Genomic DNA, 27,812 nt, shown 5'->3' on the forward strand with positions numbered 1-27,812 from the left:
AAAAAAATCAACAACAATGTAGGCCCACAGGCCAGCACAAAGGGCCTTTAAAAACTGCGCAAGCCGCTTACTAGGTGTAAATTGGCAGGTTTAGAACCGTGTAATCCATGTAGGCCATTAGGGTATAACTAATTAAATTACAAGTCCGGTTTACTAAGTGGAAGTCATTAAAACAGCAGTGCAAACGTCTAGTTCACCCCGCTGGGAGGGCACAGTCACAGGGAAGGACTGGACGGAAGGGCGAGGAGAAGCGAGAACACAGGGCCCCCGCTGAAACGCACTGGTCATCTCGTGTCTAAAACTTCTTGGCTTTAGGGTCCACGAAAACCCACATCCAAAGAAACGAGGCTGGTATCAGATCCAAAAGGCCAACCAACACACTTTTATTCCATTTCATAGCAAATTACCTGCATGATTGGAAAATACTGCTGAGATTGTGTAAAGCTCACTTTATTTACATGAAACGTGAAAATGCTCAGCTACAGGGCAGCTGCCTTTCACCGCCTACCACAGGGCAAGTGCCCAGTTACACCTCAAGCATGGGGCCCCTTTGCCAGGAGACGGGACGAGAACCTTAAACAGGACACTCCGGTGCTCACTGTGCCTTACGAACACCTCGGTATAAAGCTTCTCAACAGCCTCCAAACTTCCAGGCCCTTAGCTTCATTCTAGAAAGTTCACAAGAAGCGCTGGCGCTGAGCAAGAGCCACAGAGCTCCACGCAATTCAAAACAGGAACAAAGGCCAGCCGCGGATAAAGACCCACTAGCAAAACCTCTAAGACTGCGGGACGCCTGAGTTTTCTCCTACTTGAAAAACACCTTAGTTTTTCTCTACGAATAAACACGAACCAAGGGCATCGCTCCATCATGCCAAGACAGCTCCAGCGTGCCTGTGGGTCCAAAGGTTCCGTAAGTCGCGGGAGAAACCCAGAGACCCACATTTGTCCTCCAGGCACCATGCAACCTGGACATCTCACACAGTGGATTTGGGGTGTCTCTCTGTTGACACAGCTTCTCCCAAACCTTGAACCACATCCTCCAAAAGTGCTCCCAACATCCTGGAATTTGAGGGACCAGATTTCAAAGGTCACTGTAAGTGGTAACCCACCTTAAGGAATTACAGGTGCATGATGTACAATTCTATTCAAAGAAGGGTTAGGACCACTCAGGCAACAAACTAGAGACAGAGCTCCATGGTGGTTTTTGTTTGCCTGGTTTTTTTTTTGGTTTTTAATAGGAAATACTTAGATTTCCCAGTGTTCTGGATGTGAAGTGAGAGCTGCCTTCACTTTATAATCAAGAACACGGGTACCATATCCAATGCTTCACTCAATGGAGCATGTGGAAACTGCTGGCAAGTCCTTAACATTATTACTATCAGGTATCAATACTGCAATACTGGTAGGAAAGGAAGATAACCATTTAAGGTATTTTTTTTTCTGGAATTTTAGCACAAATCAATTCCCCAAACTTGACATAGTACATTCATACCCTGCAAGGCTCTGCTTACCAATGGTGGAATCCTGATATCTATTTTTTTAATTATATATGTATAAAAATAAAACCAATCACTTCAGATAAACATTCTCGTCTTTTGAGAGATAAGAGACAATGAATATCCACCGATTCTTGTTTAAAATGACCAAGTGCAGTGCCATCAAGGCTGCTCCCTCCTGTCAAACTTTAGTGTGGGGGAGATGTAACAGGATTTTCAAATCAACACTGCCAGGAGGGAAGCCCGGCAGGGCCGCAGGTTAAGATGCCCACGAACACCAGGCTCGCACCCCCGCAGGCTGAGTGACAGGGAGGGGACGGCAGCACACATCTGCTACGCTCCGGAGCAGGCAGGGAGGAGACGGGGCGGGCTGTGCTGTTCTGCTCTCAGACACACAGCAGGTGGGCAGCATCTCGACCTTCTAAGGAGAGGCTCCTCCGTGAGGTCCACCGAGGCCGTCGAGTGGCAGCGTTCAGAGGGGAGGGGAGGGGGCCCGCACGTCTTACCTCTGTGCTCCAGTGCAGGCCCGCTAGCTCCCCAGCTCTGGTAGAGAGAAGCCAAGTCCTTTGGAATGTATGTCTTAAAGATACTAAGGATGTCCAGGCGCTTCTCATGGCCCTCGGACGCAGGCTCCTGCTTGATGGGGCGCACGACGGGCTGGGCCTGCAGGGCTGCGTTCCCTCTGGAGCCCACTCCACAGCTAGCCAGCGGACGCAGCTCCTGGCCGGCCTTGGAGGGGGGCTCTCGGGGAGGTAGAGGGGGGCCCCCATCACCTTTCACGTGCGGCTGACCCTGAGGCTGAGGGCTGAATTTGGCTTTCAGGGGGTCCGGGGCACTGTGCTTATTTGGGGGGCCAAGGCCAGCCCCCGTCGGGGGGATGACATACTTGTCCCCTGGCCTGCTGTTGGCCAGGGGCTGGGAGCCCACCCGGGCAATGACAGTGGGCGTGGGGGTGGCACTTCTGCTGAAGCCGCCCCCACCTGCTGCGGGCCCCGGTCTGGGGCTGGCCTCCTGCTTGGGCCTCTGCGGGGGCAGCTGTGCCGGAGCACCATGCTGCTCGGGGCTGTGGCCAGGTCTGGTCTGCCTATGCCCGTCGGGGCCGGCCGTCCACAGCGCACAGGGGCCCCCGGGATGGCTCTCCTTGCTCTTAGGCATGCTAGCGGCTTTCGTGGTCACGCCCAGGGGTGAGGAGCTGCCCTTGAGCCCTGGCGCCCCGCCTGGCACCTGAGTGCGCGTGAACCGAGCAATGGGCAGAGGCTGGCACTCTTTGCCCCCGAGGGCAGGCGGGGGGCCCGTGCGTCCGCTCCGGGCAAGGAAAACCAAGTTGTTTCTGATGCTTTTGTAACCATTGGGCTGAATCCACTGGGGGGCCATGGAGTTGCAGCTGACCCTGTGCCAGATGCGTTTGTGCATCCACAAGACCTCGGGGTAGTAGGTCTTGTGGCTGCAGTAAGGACATGGGTGAACGGCCAGAGCAGCTTGCAGCGAGGAGGCCAATTCCTTATGGCTGGGGTCATCCCGGGTCGACCGTTCGCTGAGGTCTAGCGGGATCAGGTCCGGGGCTGGAGCCCTTTTTCCTCCCCCAGAATGCTCCTTATTGTGCAAATCAGACAGCTTCTCTTTCAGGTGGCTGGCCTGGCTCTCTGACAAGAGCTGCAGATCTGCTCCTTCTGGAAAAGTCTGATCCGAATTTGACGGGAAGTTTGCAGCGTCCCTCGAGCTGGGGACTTCTTGCTTGGGATGAAATGCTGGCATCTTTAAGTCCATAGAGAACCTGGGCCGCTCTGGTCTCCTGGAAGCGTCTCTGCCGTTGTTTTCAAGTGCGGACACAGAGGCTGCGACCCCTGCTCTGGGTGCACCTGCGTCTCTGTCTGACGTGTGATCTCCGCGTGCACGACTCTGGTCTCCGTTGGAGAGCACGGTCGAGGCCACATCCTCAGCAAAGCAGCAGCGGTGTCGCCTTCCCCCTGGGGATCAAAATGTAAAGCGTGATGTTACCATCTCTCATCAGAACACACGAGACACAGAGAAGCACATCCAAAGCGCCTGCGGCCGCTCAAGAAAAAAGGCCGGAGCATCCTCGGGGAGCAACGCACGGGTGCAGAGGGGGCGGCTCGCAGGGAGCCCTGGAGGAGCTGACCAAACCTGAGGGCAGTGGGATAGTATCTGGGGGGGAGCTTCTCTTTCCAATTGGTCAAATGACTCAACAGACGGCAGGGAAACATAACATAGCTGCCTATCTAGTTACCTGTAACGACACAGCTACTAGTTAACAGAGGGTGACTAGCTATATCAAAAAACCAGGAGAAAGACTTAATCCTTCCTAACAGCATGAGGCTTCCCACGGCTTTCAAAGAACTCTCTAACGCAGTCTCATCCACGGCTCCTGTGGACTTCATCACCACCCCTGACCGTTCTAAGATGAGAAGACTCAGGGAGGCTCCTATGCAGCCCCTGGTCACAGAGGCAGGACCAGGAAAGAGCTGTCTCTGCCCTGGGGACCTCGGCTGCCTCAGAGACTGCGGGGCTACAGGTGGACTTCAGCCTGATCCAGGGAGGGTCCCTATGACACTCTCTTGTAAGGTCCAATGTTCAAGCCCCAAACCTTGACACCTTAAGTCCCCTCTGAAGGCCTGAGAGGGAGGGTCAAGTCAAGCTGTCCACACACCCTGCCCGCACAGGAGGCCCAAGAGAACCGAGCGTCCTGGATGGGGACCCCAGCTCTCCGCACCCGGAGTGCTTGTGCACGGACTCCCCTACAGCAAGACTCCAGTGACTGGAACCTGTCTCTTCCCGAGTGGATGCTACACGCTGGCCAGATCACCACACGTGGGCTCCATGGTTTTCAAGCTTCTGCAAAGTCAGACTAGACTACAACTCAACTGGATTCAACACAACTTAACAAAAACTCCGTTTAAAGTTTGCATGGATGACCCTGAGTTTATCTAAATCTAGAAGTCAAAATCTAGAAGATTTACAAACATTTCTGGAGATCATAAACCTCCCCCAACCACAGAGAGCAGATCCTTCATCATCAATACACCCTGGAGGCCGTTTATCACATCACAGCCGTGTCACAGCAGAAACGGATGAAAATGTTAGGCGTTCTCTTAGAGAAGGCCCAATGCTGTGGTTTTTACATAACGTGTTTTAGACATTTTAACATTCCGGTGGAATGTAGGTATCTGTTTACACATTTTGGGACTTAAGACTTAGGAATCACATCAAACTGGCAAAAAATTCTATTTCAAAGTGATCCTCATGAAGGCAGGAAAGCATCCTTCACAGAAGGCGTTTACCACAGATCTGAAGGAGCACAGTGACACTCACATTTTCCATTAGCGGGTAGGTAGGGAGCCACTCATAAGCAATTAGACATCCACATACAAAATGTTACCAGTCTGTAGTGATCAGCAGAATTGGTGAGGAGGTACAACCAAGGAGGGATAAATTTTATGACTCCCATCAGCTCCGAATGCTAACACTTAAGTAGAGTCAGGTCCGTGTGTCTGTCATGTGATACCTGGTATTGCTCAGAAAGCGCGCTGGGCAGCCCTGGAGAGCGCCACCGACGAAAGGGCATTTAACCCAGAATTAAGTACAGGGGAACATCTCGGCCTTTGTTTAATTCAGACTGATGTGCAGTATGTCAAGTTCACTTTTAAATTTTCAGAGTAACGCCCAGGGCTAATGGACCAAGTTTTCCCTGTATTAAAGGAACAGGGATTTATGAAAACACGCCAAAGGTGATCAGTGGAATTCATAATCGGAAACAATGAGGCCAGTGTAATCCGACGCTGCACATCCGCGGGGCTCTCTAAGCACATCTGTCAACGTCCCCGAACGTGACGCTCCCAAAAGGATTATAAAACGTCACAAGAGAACTTCCAGTCCCTCTGACCAAGACACTAAGTGAGAAACTAAAAGCAAATGACATTATCAGTGTCTACGATGGGGGCGGTGAAAAACTGTTATCAGAGGAAACGGTAACAAGAAGAAAGACTGTCTGCCAGTGGCATTCTAACTCCAGGATGACAACTGAGAATGGGGACTATCCATCTTTTGAGATCAAAATAAGGGTAAGAGGAGGGCAAACTGGGGGACCAGGTGCTTCCTCACACCAGGAGCCCGCGCTGTCACACCCTGAGCCTTCGCTCACTGAGGTTCCTCAGGCAACAGGTCTGGTGAACTTGAACTTCAACAGCAGACGCTAGGTCAGCTCCGAGAAGGCCTGCCAGCTGCCTCCCCATCTCGGGTCCTCCCCACTGACTTGGAATGGGCCCCCAGCAGCTTGGAAGCCACTGGAATAAACCTGCTCAGTCGAGGGGATTGCACAGTGCTGTCACTTAACACCGTCAGGCTTCAGTACATCCAGGACAAAGCAGGCCCAGAGGAGGTGCCACCCCAGTGGCCACGAGGGGAGCGGGGACTCAGAGTCTCTGTTTCCGAGTTCTTCGGGGCCATCTCTGATTTTATTCAGGAGGGCATCTCATCTACAAGGTGGACTTCCCAAAGAAGTAAGTTCCACTCGCGCAAAGCAGGCCTCCTCCTCCCCACTCCTCCTGCAGACGGCAGCCAGCAAAGAAGGCGTCCCCTCGGTTCTGCAGTGACAAGACAGGTTCTGCAGGGACACGGCTGGGCTCGTCCGTCTGCGGTGCTCACAGTTCTGTGCTCAGTGAACGCACAGCTCCACAGAAGCAGCATGCCCAGGACACTTCCCGAGACTCAGAGGACAGACAGCTAAGAGTCTGGAGCATTCTGGGTTTACGTAGATAACTGCATTCGACCCTGACCACGAGGCCAAGAGCGGGCATCTGGAGACGAGAGAATAGGCCGGAAAGGCCCAGAAGTCACTGCGCCCACAGGGAGCCCTGGTTCTGACGTCGGGCCGCAGCCCCGTGCCCCACAGCAGGCACCTCAGGAGAGCAGGAGGGACCTGCACAGGCCTCGGGAAGCACGCCCCATCACGAGCCACATGCAGGCAACGCATGTGCTACACCACGGAGGAAACGCCGTCACACACGTGAGCACGCACACACACGCACACATGCACACACACATGTGTACCAACAGCAGTCTTTTTTCCATGGCCCGCTCTCTCCTTAGCCCAAACGATAAAGTACATGACCTACACACGCCTCAAATTTCTCCGTCTCTTTCTAAATAGGACCTTCCTGGAAATGGTTAAAACGCCGACACGGGTCGGGTTTCAGCAGAGGTGATGCATGTCCCCCTCTGGCGGGGCCCGGCCACCCTGCACACACAGGAGCACATCTCACGTAGGGACTCCCGCAGCCGGTGGCTGAGCGGAGGTAGGGACATCCTTGTTTTAAATCCGAGGCAACAGCTTAAACGTACACACAAACACACAACCACCCCCAAAACACAGAAATACAGTAATTACGGGCACTTGGTGTAAAAATTACTCCCCTTTCACTTTTTCCATTTTTTTTTATTCTAAGAAAAAATTTACCATTCTAACCATCTTTAAGCGTTCCCCTTTCACTTTTATGACTGATCTGGGTTTCCCTGTGCAGTCTATTTTCCATTTTTATACCCATTTTTAAATCACTTCATTCTTAGTGTGTATCAGGGCCTCTTTTCTGTTCTGTTCTCAATTAAGACACGACTCAAAACCAAGCCTGTGTGTGGGTGCCCCTCCAGGAGACGAGGTGGCCCAGGACACGGAGCCCACGCGGGAGCCAGCGGACCTGGGTCCTGTCCGGCTCTGACTGGGGACCCCGAGACAGGGCAGCTAACCACAGCACTGGGCGTGGGGCCTCCCACAGGGGCAGGCTTCTCCTCCCTCCTCTGCAGGGCACCCTGCACACAGGAAGGGATCTGGCGTCCGCAGAGGGCCCTGGGATGCCAGGCAGACTTGCGTGCACCTGACAGCACATCCTCCCTTCTATCTCCTTAGTTTCCGTTTCCACAAGATGGGCACTCAGTCAACGTCCTGCCTCAAATGCTGTTTCCCACATTCTCTAAGCAAGATCCTTTCCTTGTCTGGTTCTTTTCCTAAGTGATTAAAATAAGGATTCTTCCCATTTCTCTCTCCTTTTATTTTGTTTCATAAAGGGCATTATTTATTTCCACACATAATGGATATAACTTCTTTAATTCCACAAATGTAAAGGATTCTCTCTCCACCCAGCCTCTTCAGGTTTCTAGGGAGCGTTGGCAGGTCCTTTCCAGGGCCCGGGCTCAGCAAGTGTTCAGCGACACGCGGGGCAGGGCTGCCTCGGGAACGCTGAGGAGTCTGCGTGATGGCTGGACCTGTGTACCCCTGTGCAGTCAAGTCAGGACCATCACACTTTTGTGAAGGAATAGGAGGCCCTCCTCTCCATTAATAGGGAGTGACAAGTGAATGGAGGAACAGGTAACTGCCAACACTGCATTCACGGTGACATCCGATTACACTTTCGGCTGACAAGGAAAACGGCTGAGGGGTGGCACTGAGCTAAAAGGTTAAGAAAAGGCAAAAGTCCCAAGCTATAAAAATCATGCAGGAAAGAGAGCCTGAGTAGCATCACTGAGATTCTTAAAAGAAGACAAGGAAGTTACCTGAATTCTACAGAGTCTTGGGAACACAACGTTTCCCTCCCAACCCCAAGATGGCTCCATGAGAACCACCACGAGGAGGTCCTTTCACTAACACCTGCTTCACAGTCTCCTGCAAGGACTTCATTTGGTTTTGAATTTCTCAACTCTTTATCACTCTAATTTCCTTTCTAAGAGATAAATTCGGAGAGCTCCGCTTTTTCCTATTTTCCAGTGTTAGTCTCTACAGCCAACACTGTCACCCACATGTGACATTTCACTCATGCAGCCAAACATCTCAAATGTTTTATTACACAATTCCAGTAACCGTAAGTCAGTTCACAAACTACCCAGGTACTATCCACACCCTTCTTTCCACAGCACAAAGGAGGAAAAATGCCCGGGCGTGTGGAAGCCGTGACGCTGGATTCTCACCCCAGCTCACCTCCCAGCTGCCTGAGGAAAGGGCCAGCCGTGCAGCCCGGGCGGTCCTGCTCCTGGGCCCGGCATGTCGGGGTGTCAGGGCGGGGAAGCACCCTCTTCACCTCAGTTCAGTCAGCTCAGGTCAAACACATTTGTGAAAAGTGTGTTCTTCCAGGCCCTCCCCCACAACAACCAAATACGGAGGGAGACACACGGCCCGTCTGTGGCCACACCCAGGGGCAGTTTAGCACACCTGTCGTCGAATGATTCTTAACTACCGTAGTTCACTTTTCAACACTGTACACACGTTCATGGGACTTAAATCACACTGAATAGCAAAGGAAGTAGTTGGTAGAAATTTTAACACAGATCAAAACATATTTTGCAACAGACCTGCTGAGAAAGCAGATTAGACAAATTCTGTGAGCCTTTGTATTCTGGTTTATAAAGTAGGAATAGTTTCAAAATATTTTATTCAGGGTCTGGCAAAAAAACCAATAGCACTATAAAAGCCCTCAGCTGTATGGCACGACTTCCCTCCACTGAGAGGGCTACCACACTGGTCATTCAGGGGACAGACCAGGCGTGGACCTGGCCTCTCCTGATAGTCTGGGGGACGAGACGAAACGTGGCTGGGATTAGAACACTAGGTGGACTGGAGCTGACCCGATGCCCCAGTCTGGACCAACAAGGAGGAGGGTCTCCAAAGGATGCTACGGCATCTGTCCTCCCACAGCCCCACCACCGTTTTTATCAATGGCCTAGACAAAGAAATGGGACTGGACAAGCTTGTCAGACCAGAAACTGACCCTCAGCTAGGAGGAAGAGCCAAAACCTTCACCAAAGAACAGAGACTCAGAAGCTTTCAACAAGATGGAAAAAAGGCTCAAAACTAACAAGATGAAATCCCATAAGGAAAAACAGAAAGTACAGGAAGTACAGGGTCTGCCTTAAGAGCTGCGCTGTGAAAAAGACACCAGGCTCCTAGGGGACCACAAGTTCAGATCAAGGAAAGCATCCTCAGCCACAGCCAGGGAAGCAAGGGCACAGACGAGCACACACCTCACTGGAAGAGCCCGATCTTGGCTCTGAACCACATACTAAAGACACACAAGATGAGCAGGAGCATGTCCAGGACAGGCCCATGGGGGGAGCTTTCTGGAAACAAGTAATATGAAGAATGATTGCAGGAACGTGGACTGTTCCACCTAAAAAAGAGGGTAGTGGCTGGACTGCCACAAACTTGGACGGTCGTTCAGTATGTACTGAATGAATGATTAGTTCATCAAGGGCAGCATTCTGGTTACATACTAGAATCATCTGGAAAGAACACGACCAACACTGGTAAGAAATTCCCAAGGCAGGTGCCTAGACCTGCATTTCAGGGAGAAGCCCGCACATCGGTTTTCTCTAAAAACCCTCTGGGTAACTCTGCTGTGGCCACGATGGAGGAGCACTAGGGTCAGCACAAGACAAGTAACTGGGCGTCACTGGGAACTGGATTTCGGGTGGGGCCAAGGCAGAGAAAGAGCTGCCGCAGGACCAGGAACCCCCCCAGCAGGTGAGGCAGAGGAGGCAGCCCCCCGGGACTGTGCGGGGACGACCTTCCTGTGGTCGCACAGGTTGTCCCTATGCCTCCTTCAGCCTCAGGTTCTAAGAATCGTGCACAGAAGCGACCCAGCAACTAGCAGAAAGGAACCGCTAGTGTCACACGCCTCTTCAGTGTCATCACTGCTGCTCAACTCACCGTGCATTAGTGCACTGCACACAGGTACGTTTGAGGGATTGAGGGGGAGACACTTTTTTTAAAAAAATGCTTTGTCATTGCTTAATTTATAACTTTAAAAATAGCAAGCTATTTTGCTCTGAGGAGCGCGGAGGCAGCAATCCTCCATGTAACCTTGGAATGTGCAGGAGGACGTGGTTTCAAGTCTGGGGAAAAGGCACTTTGTAACAGGAGCCTCATTTCTGATCCTTGGTTGCCTTACATCACCTCACACACAACAATGCACCAGCCCAGTTCAGATCCGTTTGTTTATCATATGACGATGGTTGTGTGCCTCTGACGTTTATTATAATTTCTTAGCTTCCCACTCTTTTGGTTAAAACGGAACACAAAACAGAAACTTCTCGCTAACGCCAACACCCCAAGCACAAAGGCATGAACACCTTTATCTCACTGTGTGCCTCCCCCAAAGACACCCTCGACAGACCCCTCATGTCAGCTGGAGCCCCTGCAAGCAGCTCCGTGTCCAGGGCACACAGGAAGGGTTTAGATGACGTCCCCCGCCATCAACAGATTCTGACCAGTCTCCCCAGTCTCTCCCCCCAGTGACTGGGCTGTGAACACAGATGACTAATTCTGAGACGATCACAGCAAACCTCACAGGTATCACCAGCTGCAGAGGTCTCCGACGGAACTCGAGAGGACACGGGAGGGTGGTTCACCCGCCCCGCGCGTGCCACGTCGCTGTTCTGCCTCCTCCACGTTAACACCAGTCAGGCCGAGCATGCCCCGGGACCCGCTGGGGGCCAGGCGAGCTCCTCAGTGCCCGCCAGCCCACTTACCCTCGGGGGGAGGGCACTGTGGAGCCTCGAGATGGCAGGGCCAGGACACGACGGGGAGACGCCCAGGTCACCCCAGACTGTGAGATCCCAGGCCAGCACCACTGGGCTAGTCTCAGGACGCCGTCCCCCAGAGCCTGGCCCTGAGGATCCCCAAGGGAACGAGGGCCTGACCTGCAGCAGGAACGAGACAGGTGTTGGCGGTCCCCTCCATGAGAAGGGGACGCTCTGCTCACTAACGCAGCCTAGGAGCCGTGCCACGTCCCTGCATCCGTGACCTGCCTCGCAACGTGTCTAGGAGGTAAATGCTTCGATCCGCATCTTGCAGATGAAGAACTGAGGCAGAACGCAGCTTGTCAAAGGCCTCGGGTTGGTCGGGGGTGGAGCCTGGATCCCAACACAGCTGTCTGAGCCCAGCCCTCACCCTCGAGCATGTCACTCCTGCCTGCTGCATCCACAGCTGGGAAGGGCTGGAGGGAACAACGCTGGCTACTGGCTGAGGTCCTGGGAGCACGGAGGCTGTGCAGAGGAACTCGCCTTCCTCAGGGGCACTGGGGAGGGCTGGGGGGCTTTTGAAGGGAAGAGAGAAAACGCTAGGAAGGCTCTGCATTTCAGGAAAAGGGCTCAGAGCGGGCCTGCCAGGGCACGGCGACTGGGGACATGAGCGTCTTAGAAGGGTGGCATCCGTCCACCAGGCGCTTCTCCCTGGTCACTCTGCTGGCGGCCTGTCCTAACCACTCCGACCATCAGGGGTCTTGGAACTGAAGATTCTTCTGCTGCGTGTGCAGCCATGAGAAACGTGCATGCTGGGAAATTCCGTAGGGAGCCATGGTCTGGAAGCTGAAGTTAGGGCAGTTGTCCCCAAACACAATTCATCAGAATTGCCTGGGCAACCTTTTCAACTGCAGGCTCCCGGGCTGCTGCTTCCAGACCCAAGGGACCCATGTTACAGGAAAACAGAACGGAGCGAGACTTCCGCAGGTGGCCAGGCACTCAGATGAGACCAGACAGGAAGGTGTCACCGTGTCCGCTCCGCCTTGGCCCCTCGCCCTGGGGAGCTGCACTTGAGCTGGCACTGACGGCCGTGATGCTGACAGAAGGACCCAGAAGGCAGGAGGAGGTCGGCCCAGGCCCACTGCAGGTGGGCAAAGGTGTGCAAGCATGGGGCCAAAGTCCAGTGTGTCTGCACAGAAACTGCAGACGGAGAGCGATGGTGCGAGTCAGTAACGCAACACCTCCACCGCGGCTCAACCGCTCTCAGCTCTCAGTGGTAAGCACGCACTTCACCACCAAAAAGCATCCTATTCTAAGGCAAAAAGTCCACTGAGGACTCAGATCTGACACTGCTTCCTTAGGGCAGTGCCTGGCCACAAGGGTGAGGTTAACACTTTGCTCTTTGTCCCCATGAAAATGAGGAGACTGGACAGAAAAGGGAAGAAGGAGGGACACACAGGATAAAGACCTCCAGTTTCCAGATGAGATCAAGCTCCAAGTGGGACGCGTCTAACAGCAGATCCTTGGGCCTGGATCCCTCGGTCAACACGGCTCTGGGTTAGAGACAGGACTCTTCACCCAGGAAGTGGCATTCCCGGGTTAAAACTATGCCCCAGCGTAGCATGGTGGTTAAATTTCTGCACTTTAACCACTTCTAGCAGCCCGGGTTCGGTTCCTGGTCATGGAACCACACCACCCATCTGTCAGTAGCCGTGCTGTGGCGGTGGCTCACACAGAAGAACTAGAAGGACTCACAACTAGGATATATAACCATGTACTGGGGCTTTGGGGAGGGAAAAAAGAAAAGAGAAAGACTGGCAACAGACGTTAGCTCAGGACAAATTCTTCTCAGCCAAAAAAGAAAAAAAAAAAAAACCAATTCACTCCCTTGCGCTTTGAGTCTCAGAAAACCAAAAAATAAATAAGTAAATAAAAACCGCCCCAGGTTACACAAGATAACACTCACCTGAGAGGAAATGAAGCATGGGGGGACCCTGAAGGTTCCAGGGCACAGAAGGAACCTCAGACGGAGCAAGTGAGAGCAGAAGAGAAGGCGCCCGGGAGAGAGCGCTGATCCATACACGGCCTTCCTCCATCTGCCACGCTTTCCTCAAACTGAACGACGGACAGTCTGGGGGAACTAAGACTCCACTCCACGTCCGTGTATTTCAAACTTTGCCCCCTTCCTTTTAAACTCCTTTGCTTTAACTAAACATGTGAATGAGCATCCGGCCATATGGTCACATGGCGGGATTATTTTACACATCCTGAACAAAGTCACTGAAAAAGTCTGCATGACACCTTAATGGTTGTAATGGAACAAAGCTCAACCTAGGGAATTTCTGCCCTGTCCAGCGTCCTCACTAACCCAGGAGTGTGTTCTCCACATGTCAATCACAACCCCACTTCAGGGCCTTTGCACCTGCTATTTCCTGTGAAACATTCTGCACCCAGAAGGTCACAAGGCTTCGCACCCTCATGAAGAAGCATGTCCCGGACCACCCTGCGTGAAATATCCCCACACACACCCCAATCCCACTTACTCTGTTCGGTTTTCCCTGGCAACTATCTTCCCTGGCATTGCATGTACGTATTTGTTTATTCTCTGCCTCTCCCCAAAAGGATCTGAGCTCCAAAATGGCAAATCATCTTTTATTCACTGCTTTATCACCAGCATCTAGGGCATCTGGCACGTGGTAGATGTTCCATAACAAATATTGAATGAATGAATAAAATAAGTCATTTAATGTCCAAGATTCACGTGTAGGAGAGAGCACCTATGAAAGTACCATAAAAAGTGTTAAGCGCAACATGAATTAGTTAATTCAGTGAGTATCTCTTAAGAGCCTGCAGAGAGGAAAAGTCACATGCATGGGGACAGTCTCAGGGGTGCAAGGGGTCCTAGCAGCACAGAAAAACTACTGACCCAGTCACCAACCTAGTGCTGTGCTGGGGTGGTGCCCCAGAAACACAGCCACTGTAGTAAATGACCACTGACAGGAGCTGGGGCTGGACACCAGGGCCCCACCCTCAGCCTGGTGATCTCTTCACTATTTATGGTAACAAGACTCCAGATTACTCAGACTTGGAGAGTTCCAAGGGGACCCACCCTCTGGAATCCCTTGGTCCATGAATGAAATCTGACACCTGCTCAGACTTCATGAAGAAAGGTCTGGCTGGGACAATATCCTTTGTCTAGTTCTTGCTGAAAACTAAAGACTTCCTATGACTAAGGCCTTTCTCCTGCCAAGTTCCCAGAGATCTGAGAACTGAACTTTGACTTTTATCACGGGCCACGACCTAACTCAGGCTGCATTTACCGTGAATTCTACCAGTACCATCCACTGGGCCATGAAATGGTATATTGATAACCAGCCAAATCAATACTTGATCTGTTAAGGCAAACTACTGACCTGACCAATATCCCAGTCTCTGGTATTCTGGTAGACTGTGTCTTTTAAAAAAATGTACAAGATTTTGCAATGAATGTGGGCTGAATCTGGAAAAGAAGAGTCCAATTTTATCCCTCATTTCCCAATTAAGACAGGGGCACTATGCAGACACACTGCACCTTACGGTGATCTGCCAGATGGAGATGTGCTCAGGCCCATGGGGGCCCTACCGCTGTCTCACGAGGATGTCAACAGATGACTTCTTTCCCAGGTGACCCTGCTGAGTAACTTCTGGAGGAGAATCAGACGCCATGGGAGACTTCTGACTTTAAACTTGACTATATTCGGGTTGGGTGCTCTTAAGGTAAAGCATTGAGTCTCCCGTGTACAGCAAATTTCCAGAACTTTTCATACTGGACCCCAAATGACCTCAGGTCATGCAATTCTAGAAGAGAACTTTCTCTCCAAAATAGGTGCAGAAGCCCATGGTGATGAAGTAAAACTCAAAATGACGGTAACATACAGCACTTCACAATGATTGACCCACCCTGGTCACGCCATAGCAAATGGTGAGGAACGTCCTGCTCGCCTTCCAAGGCCCACACGTTTCAGAGACGCGACCTCGCTGCCTCCCAGGTCCTCCTGCCACATAACCAGTGCTCCCCCCGGAGATGCGCAAGGCTGCAAGTAAACCGGAAATGGATGCCTCCTCCTGGGCCCTCCTCCTGACCCAGGAGGTGACCCGCGTACAACCTGAGCATGCGATTCGACTGGCAGCCCCACTCTCTTAATCAAAATCCAGACTGATATTGGTAGTGATGACTTCAAATGGCAGCCAGGGCTCAGGGCTGACAGCAAACTGCACATTCAGTAATTGGCTCTTCTGTCCCCGGGCTGTAATTATGAGATGCCCCTTCTTAGTTGTTCTTTTTTATTGAAAAAGAAAGATCTACCCACCTGATTCCACCCAAGTGTGGGGGTCAGGGAATCAGACAGAAAATAGCCTAAATCCAAGTTACACTAAAGTGATTTGAGCCTTACGTGGCACAAACAACAACCCTCCACCAAAAATAAAATATCCCTAGGACTCTAAGCCTGAAGAATTCTCACAAGAACTTCTGTATTAAAAATAATTGAGATTTCAGGGGCCAGCCCCATGGTGTACTGGCTAAGTTTGGAGAGCTCCACTTCAGAGGCTCAGGTTCGTGGGTTGGGATGCTGCACGCAGACCCACACCATTCGTCAGCCGTGCTGTGGCAGCGACTCACATATAAAATAGAGGAGGATAGGCAAAGATGTTAGCTCAGGGCGAATTTTCCTCACCAAAGATAAAAAAATAATTGAGATTTCAGCAGTAAATTTTAATATTTGTGAGTTTCTAGTAACTTTTATAACAAATATTATCAGTTACCAAAACCTGATGTGACAGCAAGAACGTCACAGTTTTTAAATAATGTTTCTCAGAAGATTCTTCTCTTATCATTTTTAACCTGTCTTAAAAGGGGACAACCAGTAACTTAAAAAGATACAGGGTGGAATAAAGGCAGGATATTTCTCGAGAAATGAGAGCAATTAGGCATCAAGATTTAGTTGCAACTTGGGAGCTACTAAGACAACTGAAATGCAAGAAATTAACAGAGACACTGCATAGGTGCCTGCGACAAGAAGAGTCCCAGGAAAGATATCTGAGCTGAAAGAATCTCAGAAACAGAAACACTGATTCTCAATGAAACGCGCTGAAGATCTAGCACTCAGCTTAAAACGCGGTGCAGGGGCATTAGTATCCTAAGATGTTTCGGATATGACGCAGAAAATACTTAAGAAAAAGTTTTAGCTGCAATATCCATGGGGGTTTTCAGTTAACAACACGATTTAAGCTTTCTGTGCAAGTAAAACAAAGAAAATGATGAAAAACACTGCCCCGGGCTGGTTTAACCTGGAAGTCCTCCTTCTGGAAAAATAAAGGAACACAGCCGAGAGGCAAAGACAAACTTAGCGTGTGTCTGTACAGAAGGACACAGGAAGGCACGTTAACAAGTGACCTACTTGGGGGGGCCATGTGAGTAAGCCGGGGTCCCAGCACACAATGATACGTGGACACTGCCAGGCCCAGGAGCACCCCCTCCAAAGCGAAAGTACCCCCGGGTTCTCACCACGCTCTTCCTGGAAGCACAGCCTTTGGTTTCCACACAGAATAATAAAAACTCGCTTCTAATCGTCCAGGATCTTTCAAGGACAAGTCATCCCTGTGGTCAGAAAAGTTCCTCTCAAAGGAGTGTTTTACAGCTCTCTTACTTCTGATGCATGCAGTGTGAACTACAAAAATAATAAGAATAAAAAAGTCTGAACGCAGAGGACACTGGCGGGATTAGAACAGTGTGTGACAACTGACTACTCCATATTTTAAATTTTTTATAAACGAACATGTGTTTTATTTCCTAAACTGTTCGTGCTATTTTTTTCTGTATGATTGAGTATAGTATACAAGTTTTCATTTTAAGTAATTAATATCTGAACATAAATAACTTGCAGAACTGTAACTTATCTGCGTTAATGGAAAAAAATGTAAATATCTTAGTACTTTGGAAGCCATGTTTTGATTTCCGAAGAAAAACAGTTACAAATTAAAAACAGGATTTCTGACTAAACAAATTAACCATGTTACACAAGAAAATTTAAAGCTTCAAATCTGGGAAAGAAATTTTTCAGAAACTTTCCTTAGTGAGTACAAAATCAACATTTTAAAGGTTAGTCAAATACCTCTAGTTTCCAGCCACAGCTTGCAGTTACTAAACAGTAGTTTGTCCCTCCATAAGACATAATCACGTTCCAGAAATCCAGAACTTAATAACTGCTTCCTCATTGACTGGACCATAAAAACGTGTCGCTCAGGCTGTTGCTGTTGTTTTAAAATCGAATCCACATAAAAAAGAATAGAATTTAAGTCCATGTTCGTGGCTACCGTACATTTTATACACCCTCCTTCGCCCCCAAATTCTAATAGCAAACCGAAAAAAATAGCAAATTCGAAAAAAATGCAAATGCAAAAATGAAAAGAAATCAAACAAAACTTTACAAACCATAATCTGAATAGCAATGAACATTTCCACTTTATACAGGTAAAAGGAAAGTAAACCGAATCTTATAAAGAACAGTGGAAGTAACTGTTGAAAAGAAGGTACTTACACCACTTTTAGATTTTAAGTGTCGTTAAGGAAGCAAGAACAGAGGAGGGAAGTCAGCACATGAAGCTTGTTTTGCCCTCCGCTGTATTGCTTTTCTTAAGGAACGGGGGTCTAGGATTGCTCACACATTACCAAGAAGCACTTAACTTAAACCACCTGTGTCTTTTCTTTCACACGTGTTTTAAGAGATCAAGAATGGAGGAAGACTTTGGAAGAGAAGTAACGCTGTAAATCTCCAACATAAAAACAACTACTATACACACAACCCGCATTTATGTGGTTAAAAAGTTTCTTCTGCTGCTTAATTATCCAAAAATACAAAACCCAAATTCTTTGCATTCACAAAGAAATTATAATGATCCTTTAAAAAGTCGGGATTATTTATGAGTATAGTCTTCAGATTTAAAACCAGGCACGTGTCTGACTTACAGAACAAAGGCCATTTCATAACATACCCGGGCCGGGCGGCAGTGTGGGAGGAAGACAGGGCCTTTCACTGGGAGCAGCTGCTCTGGGCGCCGAGGCGGGAACCGTCATGTGCCGATACCACCACTAGATGGCACCTGCTCACAATTTATCACCCTCTCCCTCCCTCGGGCACTACATGTGTGGTCCCCGGATTTCAGAAATGGAATTGAAGAGGCATCTACTTATAAACAACAGGTATTTACTAGCAAAAGATACACGCCAAGAACTTGCTTTAAAAATTCATCAGCACAATCGTGCACATTTCTTTGAAATACAGCTTCATCTGTAGAGCCACGCAACATTTGGATGAAAGCAGTTCATCAAAAGGTCTTAAAGCATCTTGTTTCACTTTGTTCATCGGTATTTTCAAAGGGTTAAAATACGGAGGGCTTTAAATTAACAATATACTTGAACTATCTGGCACAAATGAATTTAGATGAAATAATATATCTATATGCATTAGACTTTGGGTTATGTTACAGCCAGCATTATGCTACCTTCAAATGTCCAATTATCTGAAAACACTCAATTTAATGATCTAGCAATTGACTTAAAATATTTTAGTAATCTAGCAACTGACATGAAATTGTTTATCAATAGGTATTTTTACCTTGGCTTCAAAGTAGTGCCTTTCAAAGTTAAAATACAGGTACATTCTAGGGGTTTGAGCCCTGTATCCCATCTAACAAGGTGGGCCGTGGTCTCTGTCACCTCTGGACTCAAGTCTGGAGGTCTGAGTTCTGGTCCCAGGGCCACCGATGTCTAGTACGGAAAACTCCCTCACTCAATTTAACCCAGCTTGGCGTAACACCCCTTCCTTCCACAGGGAAGGTCTGCAAACCCGTTCTGTGCCCGACACTCTGCTCTGCTGTAGAGATGCACGTTACCTGCCCTCACGGGGCTCCGAGTTGGAAAACCAGGAATAACTTAAGACTGTGTAGGAAGTAGGCAATAAGATGGAAGCCATTTCTACAGTCGGCTCTTCCCTCTAGTGTGGTCTCCTGGACGGACCACAGAGCACCCCAGCAGAGAAACCACCACTGTGCCCCTCGTAGAGCGCAAGGCTGGGCGAGGTTGACACAGCTTTCCAGGCCTTCACTCGTCCACACTCACTTTAGAACCAAACAAGAGGGCCAAAGCAGGGCCTCGCAGGCCAGCTGGGGCCAGGAGACTGGAGGTGGTGAGGAGAGGGGGATCTGCCGTGGCCACCTGTGCAGGGACGGGAGCTTCAAGGGGGGAACACAGTCCACTGTATGCACGACATGGTGTGATTTCCCATGCCCTTTCATAAACAGAACTCGCCTGCGGCAAAATTAAAATTATTCTCACTTTTGAGTATTGTCATATATGTCTTCAAGATGATGGACTAAATGTTCCAGGGTCAGCTATTTCTGAGCATTTGCCAGGATCTGCTGCTATCTAAATGCCCACAAAGGTAAAACTTGATTATTTCATGAAGCTAACTATACAAAATAAACATCCCATCCTGCCTCATCAAACATTCATTCTCTTATGGCTCCAGCTGATCCGTAACCTGGACGGTCCTGACCCAGGACTGAGTTAAGTGTGAATTACCAAGCTGGGAGCAGAGGGGTGGCCACGGGGAAGGTTATCCAGTAGGTGGCAGCTTGTTTGGCTGATAATCTCACCCACACCAGAAGGCTGGGCACAGTGATCTTACAGCCTTTTATGGTTATAAACATATAAATGAGTACAAAACACATAGATTTCCTGTCTCTCTCACATGAAGAGTTCAAACTATTATATAAACACTAAATCTTCAAGTTTCACTCCACCAGAGACACTTAGTGGAAAGAATTGTTTTATATTTTACCTAATAATTTAAGCAACTCTCCCCAAATCACATCACTAGATTCTTTTTGAAATCTCAGGCAGGCTGCCTAAGCCACATTACAGGCTGTAACAGTGGGCTGTAATTATAGTGTTCTTCATTAAAATGCAAAAAAGAAAAAGCACATATACATTCCTCCTCCATGACATTCTTCATTCCTTAGTTTTCACTTCTTTTCTTTTTTTATAAAGAAGAAATAATGGTATTCCCCTTTCTTGTACAGCTTTAGTTTTGCTCCTCACTTATAACTCATCTTCCACTTATACAATTTTTAAAAAAATCAAGGCAGAAAGAATTACAGGCCCCAATGCAACAATGCCGCTCAGAGATCTCGGGAAAGCCCCAATTACTAACATTTATTTTCTCCATCATTTAGTCATATTTCTAATTTGAGAAGGAGTTGCAAAATAGCATTTCTGTGATTGTTTTCCAGGAGCTTGTTGGCTAAGCAGGAGCCCTGAATCTAGGAATTAAACATTTTTAAAGCTAAGTAAAGGGTTTTCCATCAAATTCTATTAGCTGAACTCAAAAGGAAGGGCCTCGGCCCTGTCCCTCTGTCTCCCGCTGGCCTGGCATCCCTCGAGGCTATCCAAAAGGCCCCAAAGCGACAGGAGCACGCCTCGGGGCAGCCGCACCGGTGAGCGTGAGGACGGGAGATATCTGGGGCAAAGGTGAGGGGAAGGGGGCCAGGAAACACAGTGTCACTCAGCCAACGACCCACTGCCACAGCCTCTCCCCCTTTCTGAGATTGTGATGGGCTCTGAAGAGTGACACAGAAAACCAGCATTTCTGGAGCACTGACTTTGTGTAGGCAATTTCTAGACAGAAACAACTGCAAGTGTGTGCACATGCGTGTGTGCGTGTGTGCGTATGCACGTGTAGGAGGGGAGGTGGCCTTCCGGGTGGGGGAGACGGCTTCTCTGAGGATGTATTTTGAGGGCACAGGCCATGTCTCACCCCGTGTCTCCGACTTGCTAAAGACATCATCTCGGTCAATACGAATTACTTTATCTGCCCTTTACGTAAAACTCTTACGAGTAACTGCAATTCCTCTTGCTGAATTCAGCAGTGAGCAAAGCACACACTGCTGTCCCCCAGAGAGGAGATCGGCACTCACCAAACCACCAGGGAACCAAAGGAAACTCACAGGGATGAAACACTGAGCCACCTACCAGAGGTCCGGAAGGTTCCGCCAGGGCGCCTCAGCTTTCCCCGTTCTACGAAATCTCATCCAGAGTATTTCCTGTTCTCAGGGACCTGTGTGATCTGAGTTGTCCCTCTGCACCCAAGTGAAGGGAGGGCCCCAAGTCGCCCCAAAGCCCCTGGGGAGACAGGGGTACTCAGATCCTCCGCAGAACACTGTGCGTTACGCTTGGGCAAGGAGCAAATTCGTGATTGCAAACAACAGGGATCTGCATGTCTACATTCTGTTACCTAAACTCACTTTTTAAGAACAGCAGCCACTTCGCAAGTTTTACATCTGACACTATTTCTTCTCTCTGACCTAAAAAATACCTTTATCAGGCTGCTGCGTTTCTATGGCCCTTAATTTATAACCTCCTTTTCTCTCAAAATGCTGGCAGCTTACAGTTTTACCCACTACTGAGAAGGATCTACTGATGGTGGCGGCAGAGTTGAAGCCATAGGATTGAGAGCCATAAACCACATTTAAAAATAGACGGTGTTCGTGTACGTTAATTATCCACAGCGCTGCTGAGTCATCCCATTACTGCACTGGAAATCACCAGGCCAACGCCGCAGCCTCCGCGGCAACCCGGGGGCGTTCTCTCACCCACTTCTGTCTGCATCTGTCTGTCCTGATCCTTCTCTCCTCACACGCACAGACACGTGTGCACACATGGTCACACGTGTACTGTCACACATGAACAGTCACATGTGTGAACACAGTTTCCCACAAGGGAACCACAGTGTGTTGGGGTTGGGAGGACCGCAGAGGTCAGCTCCTGTCCAACCAGATAATTACACACATGACCCTGAGTCCTGAGAACTCACTCACTGTCCCACAGCCAGTCAATTACAACGTCCAGAATCTAAAACCCAATGAATACGCCATTCTTTGAAAGGAGAAAATGTGTGTGTGTATGTGTGTGTTGAGGCTATTTTTAAAAGCTGAAAACATCAATCCATATTCTTAAAAACTTAAAGTGACAAATTCTATGCGCCACCATGAGCTAAGCAGCAGAAATCCCAGGGTCCCATCTTCTTTCTTCTAGTCACAGACCTCTATTGACTTTATGATTTATATAACACACGCACACCAAAACTAAAATATGGAAATGCAAAAAATGAAGTGGTATTATTTTTAGAATCTGGGAATAAATCATACTAGTCACATGCAACAGTCACAATGTCTTCAAAACCACAGTTCTACTGCCGAGTCTCCAGACGGGTCACGAGCAGTTCGCTGCACCCTTGCTGTCAGCTGCTATTCAGCCATGAGCTGACACGCACACTCCTCTGAGTCCCATGCGGACTCGTCCCAAAATATACACAGTGCCCCCGCCTGGGGCAGAAATCACAACATTTCCGCTCTGCCGGGCATCAGGTCATACAGTCAAGGACCACGGCCCTCCACTCCTTCCCAACTTCTTTCACAAAGCACCTAGGGCGCACGACCAATTTTTGGTATGAACATTACTGACAAGCAGCTAAACTACTGCAGTGAGCAAAGTAAGGACCCACTGAGGCAAATGGCTCCCTACGGATCACTGCAGAGCCTGGAAGGCACAGGGGACATGTCACGTGGGACCCGGGGCTGGCTGTCCCTACTGGCCTCGCTCCAGCCTCAACTACCCATGCCTTTGATCACGTGTGAGCGTGCATGCACACATGTGCATGTGTATGTGTGTGCATGTGCATGGGGGTACATGCATGTGCATGGCGGTCCCAGTAGGCTGCAGAGTCTGTTAAGCCACGTGAGACGGCACGTCTGCCCTCACAGTCCCCCAGCAGCCAACGCAGTGCCTCCACGAGGCGAGCAATACTCGTCTGGCATCCTGATTTTTGCAAAGATTCCAAACTCAGGACTCAGGCGCGCAGGAGGGAAACATGGTTGGCAGATATTAACTCTCCTTAAAAGCACCTGATGAAATGCCTTCCCAGAGCCAAGGCCAAGACACAACCCATCAGGTAAGAGGGTACATAGTTCCCAAGGAAGAGGGTCTGCAAAGGCACCAGAGATCAGAAGACCTCACCGCCAGACCCCCACACAGACGCGCTATCCGTCTCTCAAGACACACTCATGCACGTTCCAACGGGATGAGCAGCTCTGTTTAAACGTGAAGACCAGGGACCAAAGAGGCTAACTTTACCATTCAAGGAGCGTGCATTAAACCTAATCTACGCAAAAGACTAAGGTGCTGGTGGAAATTAAAAAATGTTCAAAAAGACTACAAAATAGCAAATAACATACATTTCAAGTCAACACAGGCCAGCTTAACATTTGAATTAAGAAAAGCGGCAGAAACCGGGTACATGCAGGCACCTGTGAGCTGGCTGCTGGAGGAGGCAGGAGGGCGGAAGCCTGATTTCCATTTGGTGGCAGCCATCTGAGCCCCCTCCGCCCCAGGCAGGACCTGAAAATGACAGGGGCTTCCCTCTGGCCCACCCCAGGCGACACTGCTGAGAGCAGAGGTCAAGAGCAGAGACCTGGGGTCAGCCTGCGGCTACGGCCAGCCTGGGACCCTGAGCCGGGGCTTCCCCTCACACATAAAATGGGGAAATTGACGTTATTGAGCAAAGCTGTGTAAGGGTTAAAGGGGACGACGCTCGCTCCTTGGCAGAGCACCTGGTACATATCAGACGCTCAAAAACTATGGTCCTAACAGTGCCACCTTCAGAGGGACTTCACAGGCTGGAACTGGCCTGAATTCGGCCCCCCTGGAAATGGCAAACTTGGTGTACGTGAGCACCTTCCTCCACTGCCTACTCACCCGGTTGTCACACGTGCACATTTACCATGGCAGGTCTGAATGGTGATGTCCCCTGGGGACAGTCTGAGTCGTCACAGGGGTTGGGGGCTACTGGCATCTTGGGGGGGAGACCAGAGACGCTGTGAAACACCCCCACAACACCCAGGACAGCCCCCACAACTCGACCGGCCTGAATGTCAACAGCACGTGGCTGAGAAGCCCTAGCCTAGGGCACAACATCCACCCGAGTCCGCCCAAGCTGCCACGGTGCTTCCGCAGGCCTGGAAACCCAGGAAACACTCAGGAAGCATGATGCCTCCAATGGGCAATGAGGATGGGGAGGGGACACCGAGGCCTCCAGATGTGACAGGCACATTAGAACTGCCAGAAGGGCAGGACGATGCCAGACCAAGAGGAGAGTGGTTCAGACTATGGGCAGGGGTCCAAACTCAGGGGAGGGGACTGTGGAAGTGGCCAGGACAGCCTTCTAACCCCCTTGGCTCCCAGTCCCCTTGTGTTTTCTGGACCCTCGAGTCCACTGTTCCACTAGTGGTTCTACTCAAAGTTAATGTTAAAACCACAATAAAGCATTCATCCACAGACAACCACAGTCACAAATCCTTTCGTATTTTTACAAAACGTCCCCATGTCAGTCTGTGACTCAATTAAAAGCATATGATGAAGTCACAGGTTGTTTAAGTGCAGAGCCACATTATCACACTCACACTGGATGATAGCCTGTCACTTACCCATATTTCAGGTGGGGTCAACAGACAATCCCCCATTGTTTGGAATCTCACTTATAGTCTCATGGGTGAAGGGCACACAGCGGGCCCAGGACAGTGCCAGGCCTGTCCAATCTGACTGGTTGGGGATCGATCTGGATGAGTGGCTCCCACTCCAACTGGACAATGCTACGCTCTGATATATTAAATAATTCCAGCGTCACTTCTGGCCCTAGCACAAAACACCCACAGAAGAGGCAAGCCAAAATCTGCTCCTGTCACAGAGTAACGCATCCCCAGGTCGCATGTCTCATCCACTGACGGTGTAGCCGCTGAGGGACGCTCCTCTGTGACCTGTGAGCTGGCCTGTCCTTCAGGACGTGTCACCCTCGGGCAGTACAGCATCACCTCCGACTGCAGTAATCATGAGAAAGCATCCTTGCACGCCGACACACTGAACCCCTCACCGCCGTTTAACTCCTACCTGGTTCTGCGCTTGAGAGCCCCAAAACCCACACCTGAAAGCCTGTGAAACAGCTGTCACGCCTCACCCAGGCCTTCGCCCTCCCAGCTAAGCCTTCTCGGTTTGCTAACCTTTCTGCATGGATCCGGGTTTCTAGGCTGTGGCCAAATCTTTTCTGTACATCCAGGAGACATACAAATCCCCAGCCATCAATAACGTTCTTCTCTTTTTTGCCAGCACAGTGTCGAGTCCCAACCGACTCCTCCGATGATCCCAGAATAGGGTCTCTCTATCTCAAAGACAGAGACCTGGAGCACCAACTGTGAGCGGGCAGACGGCAGCCCGACCTGCCTGGTGCGTTCTCAGGTGCACAGGCCTGAGTGGTGTCTCCCCTGGCAGCGAGGCCCACAGGTCCTCTCGTTTACAGGCAGGGGTGGACAGGTGAGCTAGCTGAGCCTTCACCTCTCCTCTGTACAATGGGTTAACGCCTGCTTTGTGAGGCGGCTGAGAAGGAAACGCACCCAGTCACAACCCCTCGACAACCATCTCCTCACAGGGCAGATCTCAGTGAACAGCCGCCAAGCCACCTGCCACCATGCGCGTCACCCTGGGCAGTGCTGCCATTGTCCCTAATTCTCTTGGCCTTTTTATGGTAAAATAAAACATAGATTCAGAAAACACACAAAACCAATGCACAGCTGAATAAATGATGCTAAGGAAGACACTCTCATAACCACACACAGGTCAAGAAACAGATGCTGCCAGCCCCCCAGAAGCCCCTCCACGTGGCCACAGAGCCCCTTCTGCCCACACAAGGACCCGCCATCCTGGCTTCTGCAGCGATGGCTCAGTCACTGTACAGTCCGGCCTCTGCAGTGCAAGCCACATCGCTGGGACACAGCTTGGGCCCGTCCACGTTCACTGATGTCTCTTACGTCCCTTCTGCCCACAGGTTGCCCCTCCACCCCATCCTTCTGCTGAGATTATTTCTAGAAGATCCCAGGCCTTTGAGCTGTGTGTTTCCCCCAGCTGACTGCTGTGGCCCCAAGTGGTGCAGTTCAGAGCTCCTCCCTCCTCTGTCCTGCCCCGCTGGCCAGGCCACCATTTCTACAAAGGCCCAGAAGGCCCTTCCCACCAATTTCCTGGGCGATCAGGGAGGAAGTCTCATGAAACAGAGACTAGCGGCGCCAGCCCCATGGTTTAGCGCTTAAGTGCGCGAGCTCTACTACTGGCGGCCCGGGTTCGGATCCTGGGTGCACACCGACCCACTGCTTGTCCAGCCATGCTGAGGCAGCGTCCCACATACAGCAACTAGAGGAATGTGCAACTATGACATACACCTATCTACTGGGGCTTTGGGGAGAAAAAAGGGGGAAAAAAAAACAGAGACAAGGCCGACGGTTTCTGGGCGCTGAGGAGGGATGTGGACCTTAGGGGGCAAAGTTGGTAGGAAAAGAGGGCACACGAGATTCAGTCTTCACCATACGTCACAATGAGCCTTCTGTCATCACCAGAACGCTGAGCTCCTAACCGCAGTCACTGTTTCCACGAGGACTAGCGGGCTCCCGTCAGAGAGCGTGCAGGTGGCAGGGGCACAGCTCTCGGGCCCCACTCTGTCCCGTCTCTGACCCACTCCGGAGACCTCGGGTTCTGGGTGCACCCAGCCTCCAGGGGAAACTGAGAAGCGGCTATGACCCGAGCGTGACTCAGCCAGCACCCGGCAAGAAGTGAACAGTGAGCTGAAGGAACCTACACATTGAAAAATGTCTCAGGACGGAAGGTGCAGAGGCTTGTCAGCACCACGAGGAAACCGAGGGCGCACTGCCCTTGAGACTGGGTCACACGGGACCCCGTCAAGCCAGGAGGGGGATTAGACAGCCAAGATAACGGACACCAACGAAGAAGCATGAGAGGCAGCCTTTCCAAACCGAAAAAAGGCACGTTTTCACGTTGACTGTTTCCTGTTCTCACTAATTCACATAAAACAACTTCTACCAGGCTGTCCTCGGATTTCCAGGGAGGTCCCACCTCAGTGGACAAAATACCTCCCATAAAAGATTTAGTGCCAACATCTAGTCACCCACGGCCTTAACAATCTGAAGTCAAGTCGCCATCAACACTGGGACTTAAGACACTGACAGCAGCACTACTCAACTGAGGCCCCTCTCCCACTCAGCAGGCAAGGCAAAACATGAAAAGTTAAACACATTCTCATCTGTGGAATCTTCAGAATACAGAAGAGAGCTGGAAAATATTAAATTAACAGTTATCATTTCAGAGGAATGTACAGCAAATGGTAGGATATAATCATATATAAATGTACAACATATAGAATCTCCAGTATAAGCAAATACAAACAAATGCATAGCTAGAATGGGAAAGTACCAAGAAAAAAGATTTCAGGAAAATTAAGTTAAAACTTTCCTTAACGTAGTTGTTCATTCCATTTCTTCTGCACGGGAATGTACTATACAAAAATTCAATTTTTTTATAGATCATGGATACTAGAGTAGAACTCTTTGATGACCAAATTTTAATTATTAAATTTAATGACTACACTTTCATTATGAAAATTAATTAAAATGTATTATCAAAATTAATAAAATTCTTTTCTTTTTTTTTGCTGAGGAAGACCAGCCCTGAGCTAACATCTATTGCCAATCCTCCTCCTTTTTTCTCCCCCCCGCCCCTTCCCCCCAAAGCCCCAATAGATAGTTGTATGTCATAGTTGCACATCCTTCTAGCTGCTGTATGTGGGACGCGGCCTCAGCATGGCC

General features: G+C 49.9%; 1 protein-coding gene across 5 annotated transcripts in view; it reads right to left on the reverse strand.

The window, feature by feature from the left end:
- The window catches only part of ZNF516 (zinc finger protein 516), a 115,387-nt gene that overhangs the window by 14,101 nt on the left and 73,474 nt on the right, over positions 1-27,812 (reverse strand). For all 5 annotated transcript variants that reach the window (XM_058557318.1, XM_058557316.1, XM_058557317.1 and 2 more), the window contains exon 3: positions 2,003-3,463. In XM_058557318.1, the coding sequence (XP_058413301.1) occupies positions 2,003-3,463 (1,461 nt within the window). The remainder of the gene's footprint in view (positions 1-2,002; positions 3,464-27,812) is intronic.

Source organism: Diceros bicornis, chromosome 16 (assembly GCF_020826845.1).
Source record: "Diceros bicornis minor isolate mBicDic1 chromosome 16, mDicBic1.mat.cur, whole genome shotgun sequence".
NCBI lineage: Eukaryota > Metazoa > Chordata > Mammalia > Perissodactyla > Rhinocerotidae > Diceros > Diceros bicornis.